This window comes from Lynx rufus, unplaced genomic scaffold (genome assembly GCF_022079265.1).
Source record: "Lynx rufus isolate CCGP_SWC_20201006 ecotype Redwood Valley unplaced genomic scaffold, mLynRuf1.p SCAF_3, whole genome shotgun sequence".
Taxonomy (NCBI): Eukaryota; Metazoa; Chordata; class Mammalia; order Carnivora; family Felidae; genus Lynx; species Lynx rufus.
The window spans coordinates 61,275,551-61,294,738 of record NW_025814845.1 but is presented as its reverse complement, the minus strand read 5'-3'; the positions used below and the strand labels follow the sequence as shown (position 1 = coordinate 61,294,738).

General features: G+C 38.3%; 2 protein-coding genes across 7 annotated transcripts in view; one reads left to right on the top strand and one right to left on the bottom strand.

Annotated features, from left to right (window-relative positions):
• PAQR3 (progestin and adipoQ receptor family member 3) overlaps positions 1–18,154 on the top strand; it is a 27,401-nt gene extending 9,247 nt beyond the window's left edge. The window contains exons 4-7 of one of the 3 annotated variants that reach the window (XR_006964415.1): positions 3,193–3,390; positions 5,952–6,042; positions 6,819–6,985; positions 9,225–9,306. Coding sequence is in view for 2 of the 3 variants with exons in the window: in XM_047091988.1 (XP_046947944.1) it covers positions 3,193–3,390; positions 5,952–6,042; positions 9,225–9,367 (432 nt within the window). In the remaining variant the exon portion in view is untranslated. Of the gene's footprint in view, positions 1–3,192; positions 3,391–5,951; positions 6,043–6,818; positions 6,986–9,224; positions 10,345–17,722 lie in introns of those variants that run through there. The other 2 variants (XM_047091988.1, XM_047091986.1) reach the window with 2 other exon arrangements.
• Positions 11,291–19,188, bottom strand: part of BMP2K (BMP2 inducible kinase) — a 133,501-nt gene continuing 125,603 nt past the window's right edge. For 3 of the 4 annotated variants that reach the window (XM_047091984.1, XM_047091982.1, XM_047091985.1), the window contains one exon: positions 11,291–19,188. In XM_047091984.1, coding sequence (XP_046947940.1) covers positions 17,753–19,188 — 1,436 coding nt within the window. In that variant the 3' untranslated portion in view covers positions 11,291–17,752. The other variant, XM_047091983.1, reaches the window with a different exon arrangement.

Here is a 19,188-nt window from a genome sequence, read left to right as displayed (position 1 = left end):
TATCAGTCCCATACTCATTTTACTAATTTTCCATTGAAATATTTATTTGAAGATATTTTCTTGAAACTAATGTAAACTAATTTTCTCGAAACCAAAAGTTATGTTTCCACTAAACCCATATAGCTATGTGATCCCTCAGATGCACATTACATGTCTTTTATTTTTGTGTCTATAGACACAAAAGCTGAAGTTACAGTTAGCGCTTGATAAAATTAGGAAGCTGGCTGCTGCTTGCTATTTTCCCTGATCCTTACTCCTCTTTCAGTGGAAAAAATAAAGGGTGTGTCTGTGAGTGTGTTGACCCAATTCTTCATAAGAAATATGTTTTCCTTTCCTTAGTCTTACATTTGGAGGTAGGCATAGAGGCAGACCAGCTAGGAGGTAAGTGACTTAACAAATATGCATCTATTCTGAGTTCTAAATCAGCTCTACCTTCTGACTCTGATGTCACCAAAGTCAGTTGTGTCCTTGTGCAAAGCACCATTTGAAGCCCTGCTATCAGATCATATAGCACCTGAGCTAAAAATATTGGGCCGCCAAACTATTGAAGATAACTCTCTACCTCATTACTTCATGTCCCAGTTGAGGAAACAAACTGAATCTTCCCCTGGGCCCAGCAAGCCCTCCCACTCCGAAAGTCCTGCCCTCCTACCTTACTCTTTTCTTTTTCTTTTGTCCTTTAGTTTCTTCCTCTCAGAGCCAGAACAGAGCTGCTCGGGGGCAGTTCACATCCTAGGCACCCCTAGCCCTCTTCACAAGGACTAGAGCCTGTCCTCTCCACAAGCCCTCCGCATGTCACAGGTGCTCCAAGCCAGACTCCCCAGCCGTCACTTCCTGGGACGACTGGCTACAGCACAGGATTCTGCTGACTTGGGAATTCTTAAGTAGGACCTTTGTCTCTACGCAGTAACAGAGATGACTGCCAGTAAAGCTGAAGTGTAAAACTAGCAAACAGGAAAATCATAAATTTGGTTTGAAGTAAGAGAATTACTCATTGTAGCCACTTACTTATGAGCCATTTGCTTTTTAGGCCTAATCATGTTGGAACTTAAGCATATAATTAAACATACATGCAGTTAACCTTGTAAATTGATTTGATTTGAGTAAAGTACTCACATCTGCTCAGCTTTCACTTACTGATTTTGCATGAAACTGTTTACATCTTTTAGAAAATTTGAGGGAATAAGCTGATAGCTAGGAGCTTGTGAGTGCAGTTATGTAATGATTAAATTGTTTTACTTATTCTTTCTTTCTTTGAAACCTAAGCTGTTTTTTGTTTACCTGTTCCTAAACATACCTGATAATCCAGGAGACTAGTGGGACACTTTGTGCATCTCTCTTCAGAAAAGCTAGAAGTAGGAGAAAGACAACTACTGGAACTAATGATTTTTTTTTTTAATTTTGTTAATGTTTATTTTATTTTTGAGACAGAGACAGAGTATGAACGGGGGAGGGTCAGAGAAAGAGGGAGACACAGAATCTGAAACAGGCTCCAGGCTCTGAGCTGTCAGCACAGAGCCCGATGTGGGGCTCGAACTCACGGACCGTGAGATCATGACCTGAGCCGAAGTCGGACGCTTAACCGACTGAGCCACCCAGGTGCCCCTGGAACTAATGATTATTTAAAGGAAAAATTGTTTTCTTTCCTCTGGTACCCGATCATTTCCAAATATCTGGTTTCTATAGTGGCTCTTTATCTTTTAAGGAACACAGGCTACTTTGAGAATGCAATTGAAAACTCTAGACCCTCCGTCCAGGAGAATGTACATTTGGGCAGAGACTAACCAAACAATTTGACATGGGATTTCAGGGAGCTAGTAGCCCTACAGAAGTCCTTGGAGCCCAGCTGAAGAACTCTGCCCCATGTGATGCTAACTTTTGAGCTTCCAACTGCTCATTTAGATACCTAAATATTCTATAAGCCCTTCAGACTTAAAATATTTAAAAATGAACATTGTTTTGGGGCACCCGGGTGGCTCAGTTGGTTAAGTGTCTGACTTCGGCTCAGGTCATGATCTTGCAGTTCGTGTCTTCAAGCCCACGTCAGGCTCTGTGCTGACAGCTCAGAGCCTGGAGCCTGCTTTGGATTCTCTGTCTCCCTGTCTCTCTGCCCCTCCCCTGTTCGCACACGGTCTCTCTCTCAAAAATAAACAAACATTAAAAAAAAATTAAAATGATCATTGTCTCATGCTTTCCCATTCTCTTTCCCTCACCCCCCCGCCCCCCCTCCCCCCCACACACACACCTGGCTCATCTTTGCTCATTTGCTGCATTAGTAAAAGCCACTTGCATGGCCTTTCTTACTAGGAACAGTCTAGCTATCTTCTACTGCCCTCTCACACATCCAGTCAGCCATTAAGATTTTAGTTTATTTTTAAAAAGTCTCCTGAATCTGCTGCTTACATCTGTCTTCTTTGTTCAACAAGAGCCCAAGCCCCTGTTCTCTCTTTGAATCAGTTATTCCAATTAATATTCTAGTTGGCTTCCTGTCACCTCTTTGTTTTTCACACTGATGTCAGAGTTCTATTTCTAATAAGTCATTTTGAAATGCAAGCCCGTCATCTCCTTCTTAACGCTGCTATTCCCCCAGTGCCAGCGTGGTACAGTTCCAAATACTTACCCTCACAGTACGCTGCCTTTCAGCCTCCCTTCTCAAAACCTTCCCACCGTATGCTCTGTTCCTTTTCCTTGAGAACTCCCTCTTCCCACAGAATCATATGAATTCCTCAAGACCCTGCTTAGATATCATCTCCTCTGTGAAGCATTTATTAGCCACTCTAGGTAACAATTGCCCCCTCCTCTGTGTTCACACATTCTGTTCACAGCTCTTGTCATTGGATTATAATCATTTCTTTATGTCTGCCCCTCCCATAGTCTATGAGCTCACTCACTGAGAGAGTCCATGTCGTAGTCAGCTTTGTTTCTACAGGACTGAAGTTGTCTCTGGCATATAATAGGTACTCAGAAAATGCTTTTTTATGAGTAAGTGTGGTTTCCACTAGCTCTCTTTGGAATTTGGTTTGTCCTCCTAAGAAACCTAACAGTTATATGGAACAGGAATGTTGTAAGGAAGTTCATCATGTTTAGAAATGAAAAAACTACATAAGTAGTCTTCTACATATAATGTAAAAGCCAGAATTAGTCTTTTCCTTCTCTTATTTGTGTAACAATTAACACTTGATTTCCTTCTAGTACTGGCGTCAAGTGTACTTGATCACAGTGCTTGCCATGATCCTGGCAGTGTTCTTCGCACAGATCCATCCCAATTACCTCACCCAGCAGTGGCAGAGGCTCCGTTCTATCATCTTCTGTTCTGTTTCGGGATACGGAGTGATCCCAACTCTTCACTGGGTTTGGCTCAATGGAGGAATCGGTGCTCCTATTGTACAGGTAGGTTGAATGTAGTCAATAGTTTTTTTCTTTTTTTTTTTTTTGTCCTTTCAGTTGTATTCATGTTGGGTAAAGTACTATAATCAGGCCAGGTGGGTGGGTCTCTGTCATTTGAGAAAATACTTATAACTGCATATTGATGCCATAATTTTCACATCTATATAAAGAAGTACGCCTTGCAGGATAAAGAAGTGTAACTACTGTTTTTTTCTGCGATATCTTTCTGTGAAATGATATATTCTTAACTCTCCTTGAGTGTGTAAATACCCAAGTCATTATCAGTGGAGGACTTCCAAGTTTCCAGCTTTGTCAGCTAGGGCAGAGATAATGCCAGTGATAATGCAAATTTGGAACTAGGAGGAATTGATTGATTGATTGATTTTTATGGAGGAGAAGGAGCTGGGAAAGATTTTTCCTTGGACCTGTTGAGTCGAGGCACCTGTGGGATGTAAAGGTGGAGATGGGGTTGGAATTTAGGTCAGAGTTTGAGACTAGTGATGAAGATTTGATCATGTCCCACCCATCAAGGAAATTATATTGAGAAGTAAAAGAAGAGCTATAAGAGTTAGGTATTATGGGCCAAGTTGGAGTACATTAAAGAAGTGGCTCAGTGAGAACTCCTCAGTATTCTTGAGATTAGAAATAAGATTTCAGATCTCAGAGATCCATGTAAAAATGCCTTAAATATGCACTGGAGAATGAATTTAAGAATTTTTAACATCAGTAAGTATGCCAAGAAATCTAACAGAAAGCAGATATACTTGTTGCAGTGAGACCTTTGTCTGAAATATGGGGATTTAAATGCAGGTTTTATTAAAAAAAAAAAAAATCCTAGTTTTTTTAGAAGACCAGGGAACTAATAATAGGCTTTACACACACTGCATGAAGTTAGTAACAGCATGGTAGAAAGCATTTAGGTATAAAACAGAAAGGAAGGAAGGAAGGAAGGAAGGAAGGAAGGAAGGAAGGAAGGAAGGAAGGAAGGAAGGAAGGAAGGAGAAAGAAAAAAAAGAAAAGGAGAAAAAGAAGAAAGAAAGGAAAGAAAGAAAAGAAGGAGGAAAGAAAGTTCTGTGATATAGCAAATTGAGTGATACGATCTGGCCACTTTGCCAACTTGAGAAAAAGGGTGATGTTTTCTTCATAAAATTAGGAATTTAGGAGAAAAGTGAGATAGTAGTGATGAGGAACCTCAGTGATCCTGATATCTATGAAAACATCACTTCTCTGACAGTTTTACTTATTGAAAATAAGTTAAAGAAAACAATGGTGAAATGCAACTCTAGATTTAATTCTAACCAGAAATGAATAACTGGTTATTGACATAAAAGAGGCCAAAATTTGGGATGATGTATACACATCCCTTTTAATCTTATAATGACAAAGAAAGAGAACCAGACCTATTGAGCCAATGGATTTCTGAGAAATTCAGAAAAATATGGGAACTTTCCTGTGTTCAGAAATTTTAAAATAGAAATATGGTTTAGGAAAATAGTGGTTCTGAAAGATGGAAATCTAATGTGATCACAGATCATTCCAGTGAAGAAGGGAGACTTCCAGAGAAATTTTCCAATAAGCTATACTTTTAAAAAGATGGAGAGGGGTGCCTGGGTGGCTCAGTTGTGTTGAGAACGACTTTTGATTTCGGCTCAGGTTATGATCCCAGGGTCATGGGATCAAGACATGTGTCAGACTCCACACAGAGCGTAGAACCTGCCTAAGATTCTCTCCCTCTCTCCTCTCCCTCTGCCCCTCTCCCCGACTCACACACTCTCTATCTCTAACATAAAATGTAAAAAAATAAAAATATGGAGAAAGAGAGAGAGACTTAATCAAAAATGAAAAGTTCCGGAAAGGCTAATCCTGGGGATAGGTTGCAGTTGTGTTCTAGAATGAGAAATCTCATGTTCATTAGTCTAAGAATGTAGGTTTTCAGGAGGACCCTGATAATTCTCAAATATTTGTAGAGAGAAGTAATTTTGTCTCTATTTCTTAAATGTCTTCTTGGTGTATTAGGTTTACAACCAGAATTGATAACAATATACAAAATTGTTATAAAATAAATTATAGCTGGGTAAATTTCTTAGGGCAAGGGAAAGCTTTCCAGTGGAGCTGAGAGATGGACTGCTTCATATAGTAGTATTCAAGAGGACCATTATCTGGGATGGTGGAACACATTGCATTGCTTGGCCAAACCTCTGCAGTCTTTTCTGGCCACATCTTCAGTGTTTTGCTTCTTCAGCTGATAACTCCATTCCCCATGTGCGTTCCACCCATGAAACTATGTTGGTGGAGTTGGGTGTCCTTAGGACCTTCAGCCATGTTCAAGCTCTACTTCCTTTATTACCCTAACCTTTAGGACACTCTCTGTTCCCTCCTGTGGGCTATTTTCTACAGTATTGAGAGCAAGTTTTCTATTATTGGATACTGTCTACAAAAGCAATTTAGATTTAATGGGCTTAAATTCTGCCTCTGAATTCTACCTGATCAATGAATTAGATTCACAGTAAATTGGGAATTCAGTCATAGTAGGAAGATCTGTGAAAAAATGTTTTGCTTTTCAGGACTTTGCACCCCGTGTAATTGTGATGTATGTGATTGCTCTTCTTGCTTTCCTATTCTACATTTCCAAAGTTCCAGAACGGTACTTTCCAGGTAAGTAACACTTTTATAGTGCTTTTTGTGACTTTATTCTAAATATATGGTGGAGGTGTATGTTTCAGAGTATCAAAAGTTATTTCAGTATTATTGGTTATAGAAAGGCTCTCCTATTGTCCAATGTTATCTAAAACTTTAACTTTCAAAGGGCTTCCATAGACTTCCTTTCCTCCTCACCACGAGTTGAGTGTAGTAGATGAGGTCACTACCATTTCACAATTAGGAGCTAGTGACAAAGCTGGGAGTCTTCTGACTCCCAACCACTGTTTATTTTGTGAAGTACTAATTATCTATTACCAATGACTTCTTTATATACCAACTCATTCTTAAAAAATAATTTATATATGCAGAGATCCATAAAATAAGAAGAAAAGAGACAGAGGAAAATAAGATGATAATGAAAAGAAGCTAGAGTTAGGACCACTTCACCATATATCCATCATGAGGTTCTAAATATAGATAAAGATCACCAGTCTGCATTTCCGCTTCCTGGCACCCAGTACAAATAATGTAAGTTAAGGGTCTTCATGTCCCCAAAATATACACAAGCTAGTGACTCAATAGAAGGAAAGATTTCCCTGATCCTCCAGTCCAGAGAAAAAGACTTCTGATAGAAAATAACTAACAGGATACCAGGTAGAATGAATAATGTTCTCCAAAACATGTATTTGCTTGTTCAGGAGCTGTAGCTCTGGAGTCAGACTGCTTGGGTTCAAATCCATATTGCCCACTTACTAGCTGCATGAGCTAAATAAGTTACTTCACTTTTTCAGCTCATTTCCTCATCTGAGCATGGAGATACTACTTTCCCTCATGGGGTTATTGTGGGGATTACGTGTGAAAATGTACAAGAACCATTCAGCAAGGTTCCTCACAAGAAGTAAGCACTCAATACACGTTAGCAGTTGTTACTATGATGACGTCCCTCCACCTCAGTCCCGTAAGTGAAAAATGGGGTTTAGTAAGGCACAGAATGATGCAAGTCCAGGTGACCTTTGGCTTGAGTCGAGAATAACAAAGTGCATACAGCAGTGATTTTTTTGGTTCGGGGAGGTAGAAGTAGGTGTGTGGCTCAAATTCAAACTGCAGACTTGTCCCTCCTTCTTGGGTGAAGAATCTTCCACAGTGAATTGAAGACAGGATTATGCCACTTATGATGTGTGTTGGGAAGAAGAAAGGATGAGAAACCCTGATCTAGAGAATAGATCACAGAACCTCAGGCATTCTTCTGTGCACTTGGTGTTTTCACCACTGAGCTTTAAAAGTGGAGTACCAAGAAGAACCTGAGTATAAACGTTAGGATTTAGGAACATAAGAAGGACATGTCCCTTAATTGAAGACCATCTTCATGCAGAGCAGAATTTTCCTCAAAAAACAGTTGTGGCAAAATGCATTTTTATATCACCTTATTAATAATTATTTTATTATTAATTTCTTCATCACAAGTACACGTAGAAAATTGAATGATGAAATTTTTCTGAACTACATAGTTATGGCCATAGTGTTTTTATGCCTTAGAATATTCATATCTGAAGTTCCCAGTTACCTAATAGAGGACACCTATAAAAGGTCAAATGTTATGTCACTTTTCTTCCAGGTGAGCTTGACATAAAACGTGCCCCAAGTAGCTGAATGTGTGGAGTACAGGCACAGTAGAGCAGTGGATATATGGAGACCATACAAGACAAAAAGTCTTTACAGATAAAAGTAATAGTCTCAGACGTTCATGAATGAGTGGCTTAGAAACCTTGTCTGGCTGGCCAGTCCCCATTTATGACCCGGATGTAAAGAGAAACATGTGCGGGGCGCCTGGGTGGCTCAGTCAGTTAAGTGTCCAACTCTTGGTTTCAGCTCAGGTTATGATTTCATGGTTCATGGGTTTGAACCATGAACCCCACAACCTGCAAGTGCGGAGCCTGCTTGGGATTCTCTCTCTCCTCCTGTCTCTGCCCCTCCCCTACTCACACACATGCTCCCTCTCTCCCTCTCTCAAAATAAACTTAGAGAGAGAGAGAAATATGTGCAGTGGTGGTAAGATGGTGGGTGAATACTGTGAAATAAAAAAATTTATACCTAAGAAATTACTTTCACCTCAGTTACATTTTTTTAAATATGTAAACATCACAATGATATTTGATTGGGTCCAAAGATCACCAAAGGTGTCCATGGACAGAATTAAGTGGATCTGCATACTTGTATTACAATGTAATCAATTTTCTTTGTAGTCCTCTGCATTTTGTGCTTTTAAAAATGAGTCTTTGAGCTTCACTGGAGTGTCAAAGTGGTCTGTGGCACCGAAAAAAGGGTAGAAACCCCTATGGAAAGGATTGTGTTGACTTAAACTTTAAAATCTACATACTGGAGCACCTGAGTGGCTCAGTCAGTTGACCATCCATCCAGCTTCAGCTTAGGTCATGATCTCAGGGTTCACGAGTTCAAGTCCCACTTCAGGCTCACTGCTGTCAGCACAGAGCCTGCTTCACATCCTCAGTCCTCCCCTCTGCATGCCCCACCCCCAGCTTGAGCTCTCTCAAAAATGAACATTTAAATAAATAAAATCTATATACTGTACTATTACTCTTGATAAGACAGGTAAGGTTAGAGAATATTTATATTACATGACCATAGAAGCACCATGAGTAAGAAAAAGTTACTTACATTTAAATTTCTATAACTCTGTATTTTATTTTGGTATTTTTCAAGAGGCTTCCCATATGTTAATTCATCTCCTTGGAATTTAAACTTTAAGCACAAAGAGAAATAGTTCTAAGTTGTATATGAACTAATCAACCTTACTTAATGAAGCCATTACTAATTGCATTTTGCAGATGTAACCCATGATATATACGTGTGTGTGTGTGTGTGTGTGTGTGTGTGTGTATCCAGATGTATAAGACATTGGAGACAAAAGGTCAAATTCCTGAAATTAACCAAATTAGATTTGAGAACACACTTGGAATGGTATTTCCAAAATTCACCAATGTCCTTAAATTAGACCAAAATATGAATTCATCCTTTTTTAAAAACATCTGGGTTTGAATTACTCTCCAGGTGCTCTGAGATGGCCAAAATATTTTTGCTGCTAAGCCATATGTCCAAGGCCAGACATAGGAATATATTCTTATTTTAATATCAAAATATTAGAATCAATATTCTTTTTTCTCTACCTTCCCTTCTAGGACAACTAAACTACCTCGGATCAAGCCACCAAATATGGCATATCCTTGCAGTAGTGATGTTATATTGGTGGCATCAGTCAACAGTGTATGTCATGCAGTACAGACATAGCAAGCCTTGCCCTGACTATGTTTCACATTTGTGAATTCAGGTATGGCCACCTGCTGTATTCAGTTATTAAGCAATATGTAATGGGGAGTTGTATACCCCACTGTTTCTAAGATTCACCGTAATTTTTTCTTTTTCCTCCTATTTAATATATCATGAGTACTACTTTATAAAAATGGAAAAATATACTTGGGGATCTGTAATAATAACTACTTTACAGCCCTTAAAACTACTAATTTGCTGCTTGTACAGAAAGTGAAAATTAGTTGGCATTTATAAGAAACATCTGAATAACAATGAATGTGAAACCAGTATAGAAATAGTATTTGTTTTACTTAACACCAGCTTAATTTGCTTAGGAAGGGCTCACCTCCATTATAAAATGGAGTCATCCTGTTTGATTCCTTTAATAGAAGATATTTACAGTAGTTGATCAAGTTTTAAGTGCCTAACCAAGGCAAAGGTTGCAATAGCCTATGCTTAACGTAAGCTAGGAGACTGGTTTTGAATAATTACTAGCCTTTAAATATATGGTTTGTGAGAAACTGGCACTTAAAATATGATTTCCTTTAGCTATAGTCTCTCTTCTCCTTAGGAACATTGTATTTTTTGGTTTGCTAGAATAAAAACTTCAATCCTTTCCTCCCTTGAGAGAGGCTTTGAGAAGAAAAGAACTTGCATCATTTTCCATCGGATAAGAATCACATTAGAAACTGATTATATGATCAGACAACAAATTCTGTGGTCTAATGATAACTAAGACATTATTAGCATTTAATCCTTTTAATTTTGAAGAATATTATTTAGTTCCATATAATAATTGCACTCTTGCCAATGGATTACAGATTTTTGGTTCCAAAATTCCTGTAGAAGAATTTCACTGAATTTGCAGTCCTAAATTTCGTGACAGATGGGGGTTCCCAATTAGATGGGTGCCACTTTCAAGGCCACAGAGTCCAGATGGCCCAGTCTTGACCCTGAAATGAACCTTAAGCCTTAGAACAAAGTCATGCTGATTCCCCATTTGATGACATGATTGTTTACCTGTGCTCTAGTCTTTCCGTTTATGCATGTGTTAGCATTTTATTGACAACTCACAGTATTGATAACACTAATATTTGAGCCTGAAACATTAAGTTTACTCATTATATATACCTAAAAAATAGATCTCACTGCCCTACCATACAGCACTCTTCTTGTTCTTTGGCCTTGTCATGTATAAATTAAGTTCCTTAAAGCAGTCATTCACAAAAACATGCTGTTCATTGGAATATAAATTATTATTCAGATTTCTTAATGGGTTGACAGGAGTTGCTTTGAATACTGGTGTATCTTCAGAACCTTGGAATTACCAAATATCAGAAGTGTTGATTGATGGTGAAGCTTATTTCCACATTGCCACGTATACATCTGGTATTAGGAATGTTACTTTAATGTGCCTCAGTTTATGCATCTGTAAAATTTTGTATTTCTTTTCAGTATAGTGTTTTTGGAATATAAATTCCCCATGCTAGTATCTCAATAAGGAGAATCTTCCCAGTAGACTAAGGGTGCTGTATTATACCCATTATGATGATGGAACACACTGCTTTGAAAATGGCTATTTTATAAGGCCACAGATTTGATCTATGTGTTAAGTGAAAGAAGACTTTAGTGTAATGATAATAGGATGTATTTTCCCTAAACCATCTCTTACGGGTTTACATGATACTGGTTTTAAATAGATATTTTGTCATTTTAGCCAAACAAAATACACTGAGTAGTTATACTTAAAAAGTCTAGTTATTTTAGGCCTGATACCACTTTTACTATAAAATCTTCTCAAAATAAAAACATATTGAACTGTAAGTTTCACTTTCTCTTAATTTTTAAAAAATATTTCTGGTTTTTTGTAATAGTATATGAATTATTTAATCCTTGCCATCTGAATTCATGGATAAAAAGATCATACTGTGTTTGACTTTTTGTTTTGTTTTGTTTTTTGGGTTTGTTTTGTTTTGTTTTGTTTTTTTCATTTAAAAGGCATACAGGTCTGACTGTAGGGAGAAGTATACCATGTAAACCTTTCATCTTTTTATGAAAATGTTAAATACTGTAAGAAAGCTATCCTCTCTCTTTTTCATCTTTACTATGATATATTTATTATAAAGTAGGGAATGAATGTGGATTGCTGTCAACTAATAAACACTTCTGTATGTCAGCGTTTATTGACCACCTACTGTGTGCATATCACTACTGGCAAAATTTTTAAGACATTGCTAACATTAAAGAATAACTATTTAAAAATTGCCTCCAGATCTGAGCCTTGTAATTATGTATATTTAAGTTATTTTTGTTTTTATAGATTTATTAAAATAAGATTAAAAATACACAATTCAGCTACCGTACTAAAAGGCTGGTTTTAATTTTACAGTGTGTAAACTATAAAAGCTCTTTACCTACAGACTTTACAAGTACATTTTAAAATTATCCATGGCTGTTTTAAATTGTCTATAGTGATTTATAAGGTTGTAGTTGACTAATTTGAGGCAAGTATCTTTCTATATAAAGCCATTTTCAAAAGATAGTGCTTGTCTTTTTTGTTATGACACTGAGTGCAATTCAGTAAGCTGCATGGCAAAATATGTATTATGTAAATAAACTGGGTTTACTAAATATATTAAGTGCTGCCTGTCATTCTTTATAATACGTAACAGCTTCAAAATCGTATTTTAGAATCAGGAATGAAGAATTCAGGGACTGTCACATCTTATGGCATCCCACCTGGACAAAGTAACCGATTTGAAGATTGTGACTGACTGGCATAAAGGTGTGCAACTCCATTTGGCAGGTACCTACCTGGAGATATCTTTGCCCTGTACTAAACATGAAGGGGCAAAGTCTACACCTCTGGATCCCTGCCAGTTGCTGAGCTGAGTAGGTCTGTATCCACCTGAAGTCATCATCCTGGGTAATCCCGTCCCTGCCAAAATGTGTGAAGAATCAGCCACCAGGGGAGGGACACAAGTCTTTTATACGCATTATCACAATTACTATGTTTGTATTAAAAAGAGGTACAGATGCTACTGGATACCAGTGTCCCCCAAAATTCTGTACCAGACTTCTGAGGAGGTGGTGAGATAAGGAGCCAAAACTGCAACTACCTTTAAGGAAACACTTTCATGAGGGAGAGCTACCAGCAGCAGGGGTCTCTTGTGAAAAGTGAAAATTCCATCCATGGAGGGCAGGAATGCTATTGTCACCAAAGCTCTAGTGCTGCTTTATATGTCTGGGATCAAAAACACTACAGAACATACATGTAATTTCAATAGTGCCAATCACCTGAAGCAAAAGCGAACTATTTTTAAATGTGCAATGTAAAACTCGTGCCTTCAATATGAGAATAATTACCTGCATCCCACACACGATGCCAGAGCTGGACTTCCTTAAAAAGGGATAAGCTATTCAAAATAAATAGCTCTAATTGCAGCATAGACTTTTCTCTAAAGCAGTTAACTATAACTGAATTTGAACAGTAGTACAATCCACACTGTGTGCCATTTATTAAAAAGACACAAAGCCCTTATTTTTCCACATAACTTTAGATAAATCTCACTACATCCAAAACAGCTCATAATAAAATAGATCTTTCCACAAGCCACCAATCTAAAGACTATGGAATAATATGTAAGATAATGTGATCTTAACACCAAACTTAGTCCACCAATCCAATAAATAGGTTTTCTCTTTAACATGCCAAAGCCTCTTTTCTGACATAATCAAGGATTACAGTATCTTATTTAACCAAAGAGTTTTTAAATTCTATATGTTACCAGTTTCTAAGGAGCTTAAGTAAATTATACATAATGCAAAAACAATGTCAGACATTCAAAAGCTAGTTCAAAGTCATGTTTTTGCCTTACCTTCATTATAATTATCAGTAATTGTAATGCCTGAACAAATTGTGCTATGTGGTGTTTTTGCTGCAAAAATGCTAGGTCACAACAGGTTTTCTTAAATTACACTGTGAGCTTTACCCTAAGGATTGAGATCTAATCCCTTTTCCCTTTTCTATTCTACTAGCTGGAGCATAATAGGTGCTTAATGTCTGTAGTGTGAATAAAAGAAAACTGAATAGAAGTTTACATCCAAAACATTTACGACAAACAATGAAAAACACCAAAATCACTAATTATAAAGAATATGCAATCCATTTGGGATTTATTGCATTTAAAGAAAGCAGATTATTAAAACAATAGGTATGATAAATACAGTAAGAAAATAATTTTAAATTTCAAACAAAACAAAGTGAATGAGGGACAGAATTCAGTCAATAAGAATAAGCAATGTAAAGGCAACAAAGCAGTAAAATCAGTTAGTGCTTAATTAGATGTAGAAAAGAAAAAAAAAAAAAGCAACTGATTCTATCTCAGTTTCCCAGCTATATCTGAGGATTGAAGTTACTTTAGAAAGTATGTTTGGTAACAATTAGAAATATAATAAACACATAAATCAGGTTTATTAAAAGTTAAAGTTATTTGCTTAGTGGTACATCAAAGGCTTCAGAAAATTCAAGTTTAACAAAAAATGGAAGTGTAATCAAAGAAAGTGCACTTAAAGCTGTTTGCCAGCAATTTAAAAAGTAGCTTACTATTACTATAACACTTACTATTAGATGACCTTTCCATCACAAAAAGAGCGTAGTAATAAAAACAATTCTTTCAAAAGTAGCACAATAGATTTTTAAATTAAAAAAAAAAAACCCAAATGATGACCCTTTGCATTTTCATCTGCCTACCTCCTTCGTTTAGTGGCTTTTGTAAAACACCTCCCTAGGAGTGAATGTTCTTGTATTAATGATTGTGGTTGCAATTCCATTTAAAATGAGAAATTCACATTAACTCCACAGCAGAGAGATGTGACATGTGCATGCATGTGTGTGTATATATTTTTCTCAATATATAAACACCTCCATGTATAAAAGTTTTCAAACATTTGTTATTCTCACAGTAGATATGTCAGTTCAGTATGAGACCTAAAAATGAGGAATTTTGCTAAAAGGAAGAAAAAGTGTACTGTATATTCTACACGTATTAAGACAAATGTACCCAAACTCCTCAGAACTAGTGATATTAATACCTGTGTACCTTCTAGCAATGCTTAAATGAAGTACCCAAACCTAAAATAAACGAAGCAGAGTGGCCGAATAGTAAGAAAACTGCTCTGCCTGATGCGCAGCAGAGTGGGCTCCACCTTACTATTTTCCGCCAACAGTATGACGACAATCTATCACTGCTAAACACTAAACAGGGTGGGATCAGAAGGTGTGTCTATCTACAATTCCAAATAATGTCCTTACTGTGCCCACACATACACACACACACACACACACACACACGCGCACGCGCGCAGGGATGGGGTGGGTCAGTCGGAGAATTACACAATTTCCCAATTGATACTTCTGAATAAATATTGTAGTCAGTTAAATTTTCATCCAGCCTATACCCTTTCCTCCTCCGCCTAATACACCAAGCAACTTATGTGTCTCAGCAGATACATTCTTTAAAGCCATAAAAGCTGATCTTTTTTAACACTAACATTGTGCTGAAGTCATATTAAAATAATTAAGCAAATGGTCCACTTTTAAAACGATTATTCAAAATCAACAAGCATTATTAAAGCTGTTAGGACAGAAGTAACTTTGGCCTCAGATTTTTGCTAGCTTCACAATTTACTTCCCTTAGTGATGTTCAAGTATTACAGGTTTAGTTATGACTATTTTACATACAAAAGAAGCACAGAGGACACCTGATTAATAACAGGAAAATAATTTCAACTTTCCTTCTTTTAAACAAGAATTGGACCATCCCAAACGTTTACTGAATGCTGTGTCCCACGTATATGTGTTAGGCTCTTTGACATACCTTGGGAGCTCCATTCGCAGAATTCTCATAAGGGAATTACCTGGGCATCACTATGTGGAGTGACCTATATCCTAACGGTAGTGGGAGGACGTGATGGAAAACGGAAAATAACCCTAATCCTGTACTCCTTGGGAAAATGCCTTTACTTCAGCACAAAGGAATCTCCCCATTTCTATCCCATCGGGTCCCCTATTGAATCCTGTTGTTTCCTGTGAGCTGTCATCTCAAAAGAGGAAAGTCACTGGGCCCTGATATAATAAACATAAGAATGGAAATATTTTAAACAATGTCACAATTGTTTCCTTAGAATTTATCCAATTTTATAAGCCCAAAGTGTCTACATCAGTGTCCAGATCACTTAAAATTATTCAGTGTATCGAAAAGCAAGTGTAAGCAAGGCCTCAATATCAGACAGAAGTATTTCATGGTTACATCCCAAGGAGACTACATTAATTCATCCACTACCCCCTTTTAAATTATGAAACTCATTATGAGGTCTAGCAGAGACCAAGGCCAAAGACTAAAATAGTCAAAGCATACTGTGTACACATCAACCAACAAATTTTCATAAAAAAAATCTTCTGTTTGATACAAACCTACTGTAGTTCATGAATTTACTATGTGTAATCATCAACTCTTCACTTTTAAAAGAAAGTATCACTTGAGTCTACTTTGTAAAGTTTTGAAAAACATCTACTTGAGCATTTGCATTAGCAGTATTAATCAACCTGAGAATCAGGGGGGAAAAAAAAGGTGCAAACATAATATTTGCCTTTGGCACAAGGACAAGTAATTGGTGCAGTTGGGGCTCTAAAAATACAACTCTTAAGCAGTAATATAATGCTTGGTCTGCCTCTGCTACATGGAGATTCACATATTGCTTCCCTGTTTGTCCACAAATTTATATCTGATTTAAAAAAGAATAAAAAATGAATATAGTTACATACATACTTTGCTTCCTCCCAAGTTTAGAACTGAGAAAACAGACAAACAGCTCATCCCATTTGGGGTACTAGAATTAAGATAATATTACTCATTTAATTGGGTTCAAAGAAAGCGCATTTAAAATACAGCAATCAAGGAGAGTGCCGGTTAATAAGAGTTTCCACTCCTTTTTGTAAATAGCTTTAACGGTTCTAGAAACTTGTAGATGTTGATAGGGAAGGCCAGTTCATTATAACTTAAAAGAGCTGGAGACACAGGAAGCACAGATACTGTATTCACAGTAATTCATATAGTAATTTCTATCTTCTTAAACAATTTCTATAAAATGTCAAGTTTCTAATTAGGATTTGTGGTGGGGGAAAAAAAAAAAAGGCAATTTGGTAGCTGTGTTCTTTTCACCAGAGACACATCAACTAGCAGAACTGAGAGGCTAGCTCCTCCTCGTCTAATACCGTCTAGCCACTTTAAGATCTTGTGTACTAGTGCAGAGGTACTTACAGCAGGATGCGGGAGTCCTGCCTATAAGGCTTCATGGGTTTCACTGTTCCGTGCACTTCATTAAAACTACTCCACCCTCCCAACCTACCTAGAAAATTGTTGCTCACGACTTGGGGACTATTTGGTGAAGGTGGTAATTTAATAAAGTACATTATTAAATGCAACATGATTTTTACGCTGTAAACGTCTTAAAAACTCAGGGTTTCAGCTACATAATTTTTTCCTCAAGTAAAATTTCACTACAACCCTTGTCCTCACTCCCCATTTTTCCAACAATCTGCTTTATTAGGGACATGACAGTAAAAGTTGTGAACAAGAAGCCATTCAAAAAGAATTATCAAGTGTTCCTGAAGTAGGTTTTTTCTCTCTTCTGTATCGTTTTCTTTTACATTTTCCACACGTCCGCTACTACTCTTTAGTTTGTGTTCTAGGCTTCTGTATAGATATTCCATTATTAATGGCACTTGTTTTTTTAAAAGGAAACAGTTTTAGGCACAACAGTTACTTCTGGCTCTGCTCTTTGAGAAAGGTGTAAAGACTGAAATTTCTGCTCTCTCCAGATAATAACTTTCCAATTCTTGAGGAGAACCAGAGTTTGTTTTTACTGTGTGGAAATCAGAAGAGACCTTTAAAAAATCCACAAATGCAACCTATGTATGTACAAATAACCTTAGTTTTAAATGCTGGATCCTGACATGAGCCTGGGAAATGAACACACAAGTGACATCCTGTTATAAAAATAATGCCACCCCTTTCCAGTCCCTTTTCAGTGGCTCCACAACTGGAAAGGCGGCACGTTCTTCCCCTGGATGTCTGTGCAGTCACGTCTGGTGGCCAAAACCCGGGGTAGAGCTAACAGTTGAGCTCCTCCTTCTCCTGTGTGGAAGAGATGGGAAGTCACTACCCTGTGGAGATGCTTCCTTTTACTATTTGGTTTATTTAAAAATCACCTATTCTGATTGACCTGTAAGAACGAATGATATAAAGAGCTATACAAATAAATTTTCTTTCAAATTCATAAAACTATTCATACTTTTTTGAAACAGGAGTTAATGCCAAGAGTCCGTCGGAAGTATCTACTGTTTAGAAGGAAATGGAGCAGCACCAAAGGGGTCTAATTCAACTGACTGGGACTGTTGGGACTGATGTGAAGCGATGCTTTGCACCACAAGTTCTGTAAAGGGCACGGCACCAAAATCATCCATTTTCAACGCATCTGCACTATGGAATGAGCCATGCAGAGAACTCGGTCGTGGCCGCCCAGGCAGGACGGGGTTGTGGTCGGCACGGATGTCACTCAGGCCCTGATGTGGAGGGTGCCATGGCAGATCTGGAGGATGGAAGGGCTTGGCACCAAAGGGGTCCAACAGATTCTCCTCGGGTTGCAGGCCGTTCCCTCTGTCTCTCCCGTCGGTCAGTGCAACACTAATGTTCTCCTTGGAGTCCGAGATGGTTAAAAATTCATTGCTGCTTTGAGAGTCTCGGCGGCCCACCTTTTTGTGCCTGCGAGCCCTCTCTGGAGTGCGGTAGGTAGGCTTCACAGTCTTCTTTGTGCTGGTTGGCGTGCCATGATGCCGCTTCCCGTTACTTTTGGACAGATCCTGCTTGGTGCGCCTTTGGCGAGAAGACAGTTTCTGTAAGCTCCGCTGCTTGACTTTCTGCTGTTGACTCCCAGTTATTTCCTCAAAGGGCACAAGCCCAAAAAGGTCCTCGCTGCTGTCACTTTTACTTGTTGATGTGGGAAAAGGCTGAAATGGAGTGGAGCCAAATATATCTACACTTTTGGGGCCACCAGGGAGAGCATGTGCCTCAGGACCCACTCCATGGCAGTCTTGTACACTGACCTTCTTGCTAAAGGGTGCCTTTGTGAACACGTCAAATTCCTCCTGCTCTAGACCCACAGCAGGACACAGGGTCTGCTGACAGAAGTTCTTTTCATTCTCTCCTTGGTGAGGCTGCTGAGGACGCACCGCAAAGAAGGGGACAGCGCCGAACACATCAAATTCCAGTTTGGGAGCCTCCACTCCAACATCGGAGGGTAACCGGGTTGGGGTGAGAAGTGTGTCGGTGGGACCTGGTGCTGATCCACTGCCAGATTTGTCTCTGTAGACAGGGCTCACGTCACTGTACTTCACTTTGGCCTGCTCATAATCAGAATCAGAGCTATGTTTCTCTTCTTCCTCGTCTTCAGAATCCATGAGGAGAGGCCTGTGGCCCAGATTTTCTGGTTCAGTATCATCGTCATTAAAATCTCCCTGCTCTCCCTGAAGAACTTCCTCATCCTCCTGTTCCTCCTCTTCACTGCTCTTGGGAGAAGGAGGATCTGACTCAAAATCACTTTCAGACTCATCATTCCGCTTTTGCACTTGACCCTGTACCAGTGAATTCTCTGAGGTTTTCTTTCCAGTCCGGTGGTCTTTAGATACTGGACTTGCTTTTCTATTCTTGATGGGGTTTGCAGAACTATTTTCTTGATTCGTAGATGAATGTTCAGTTTTCTTTTCCGGAGAAC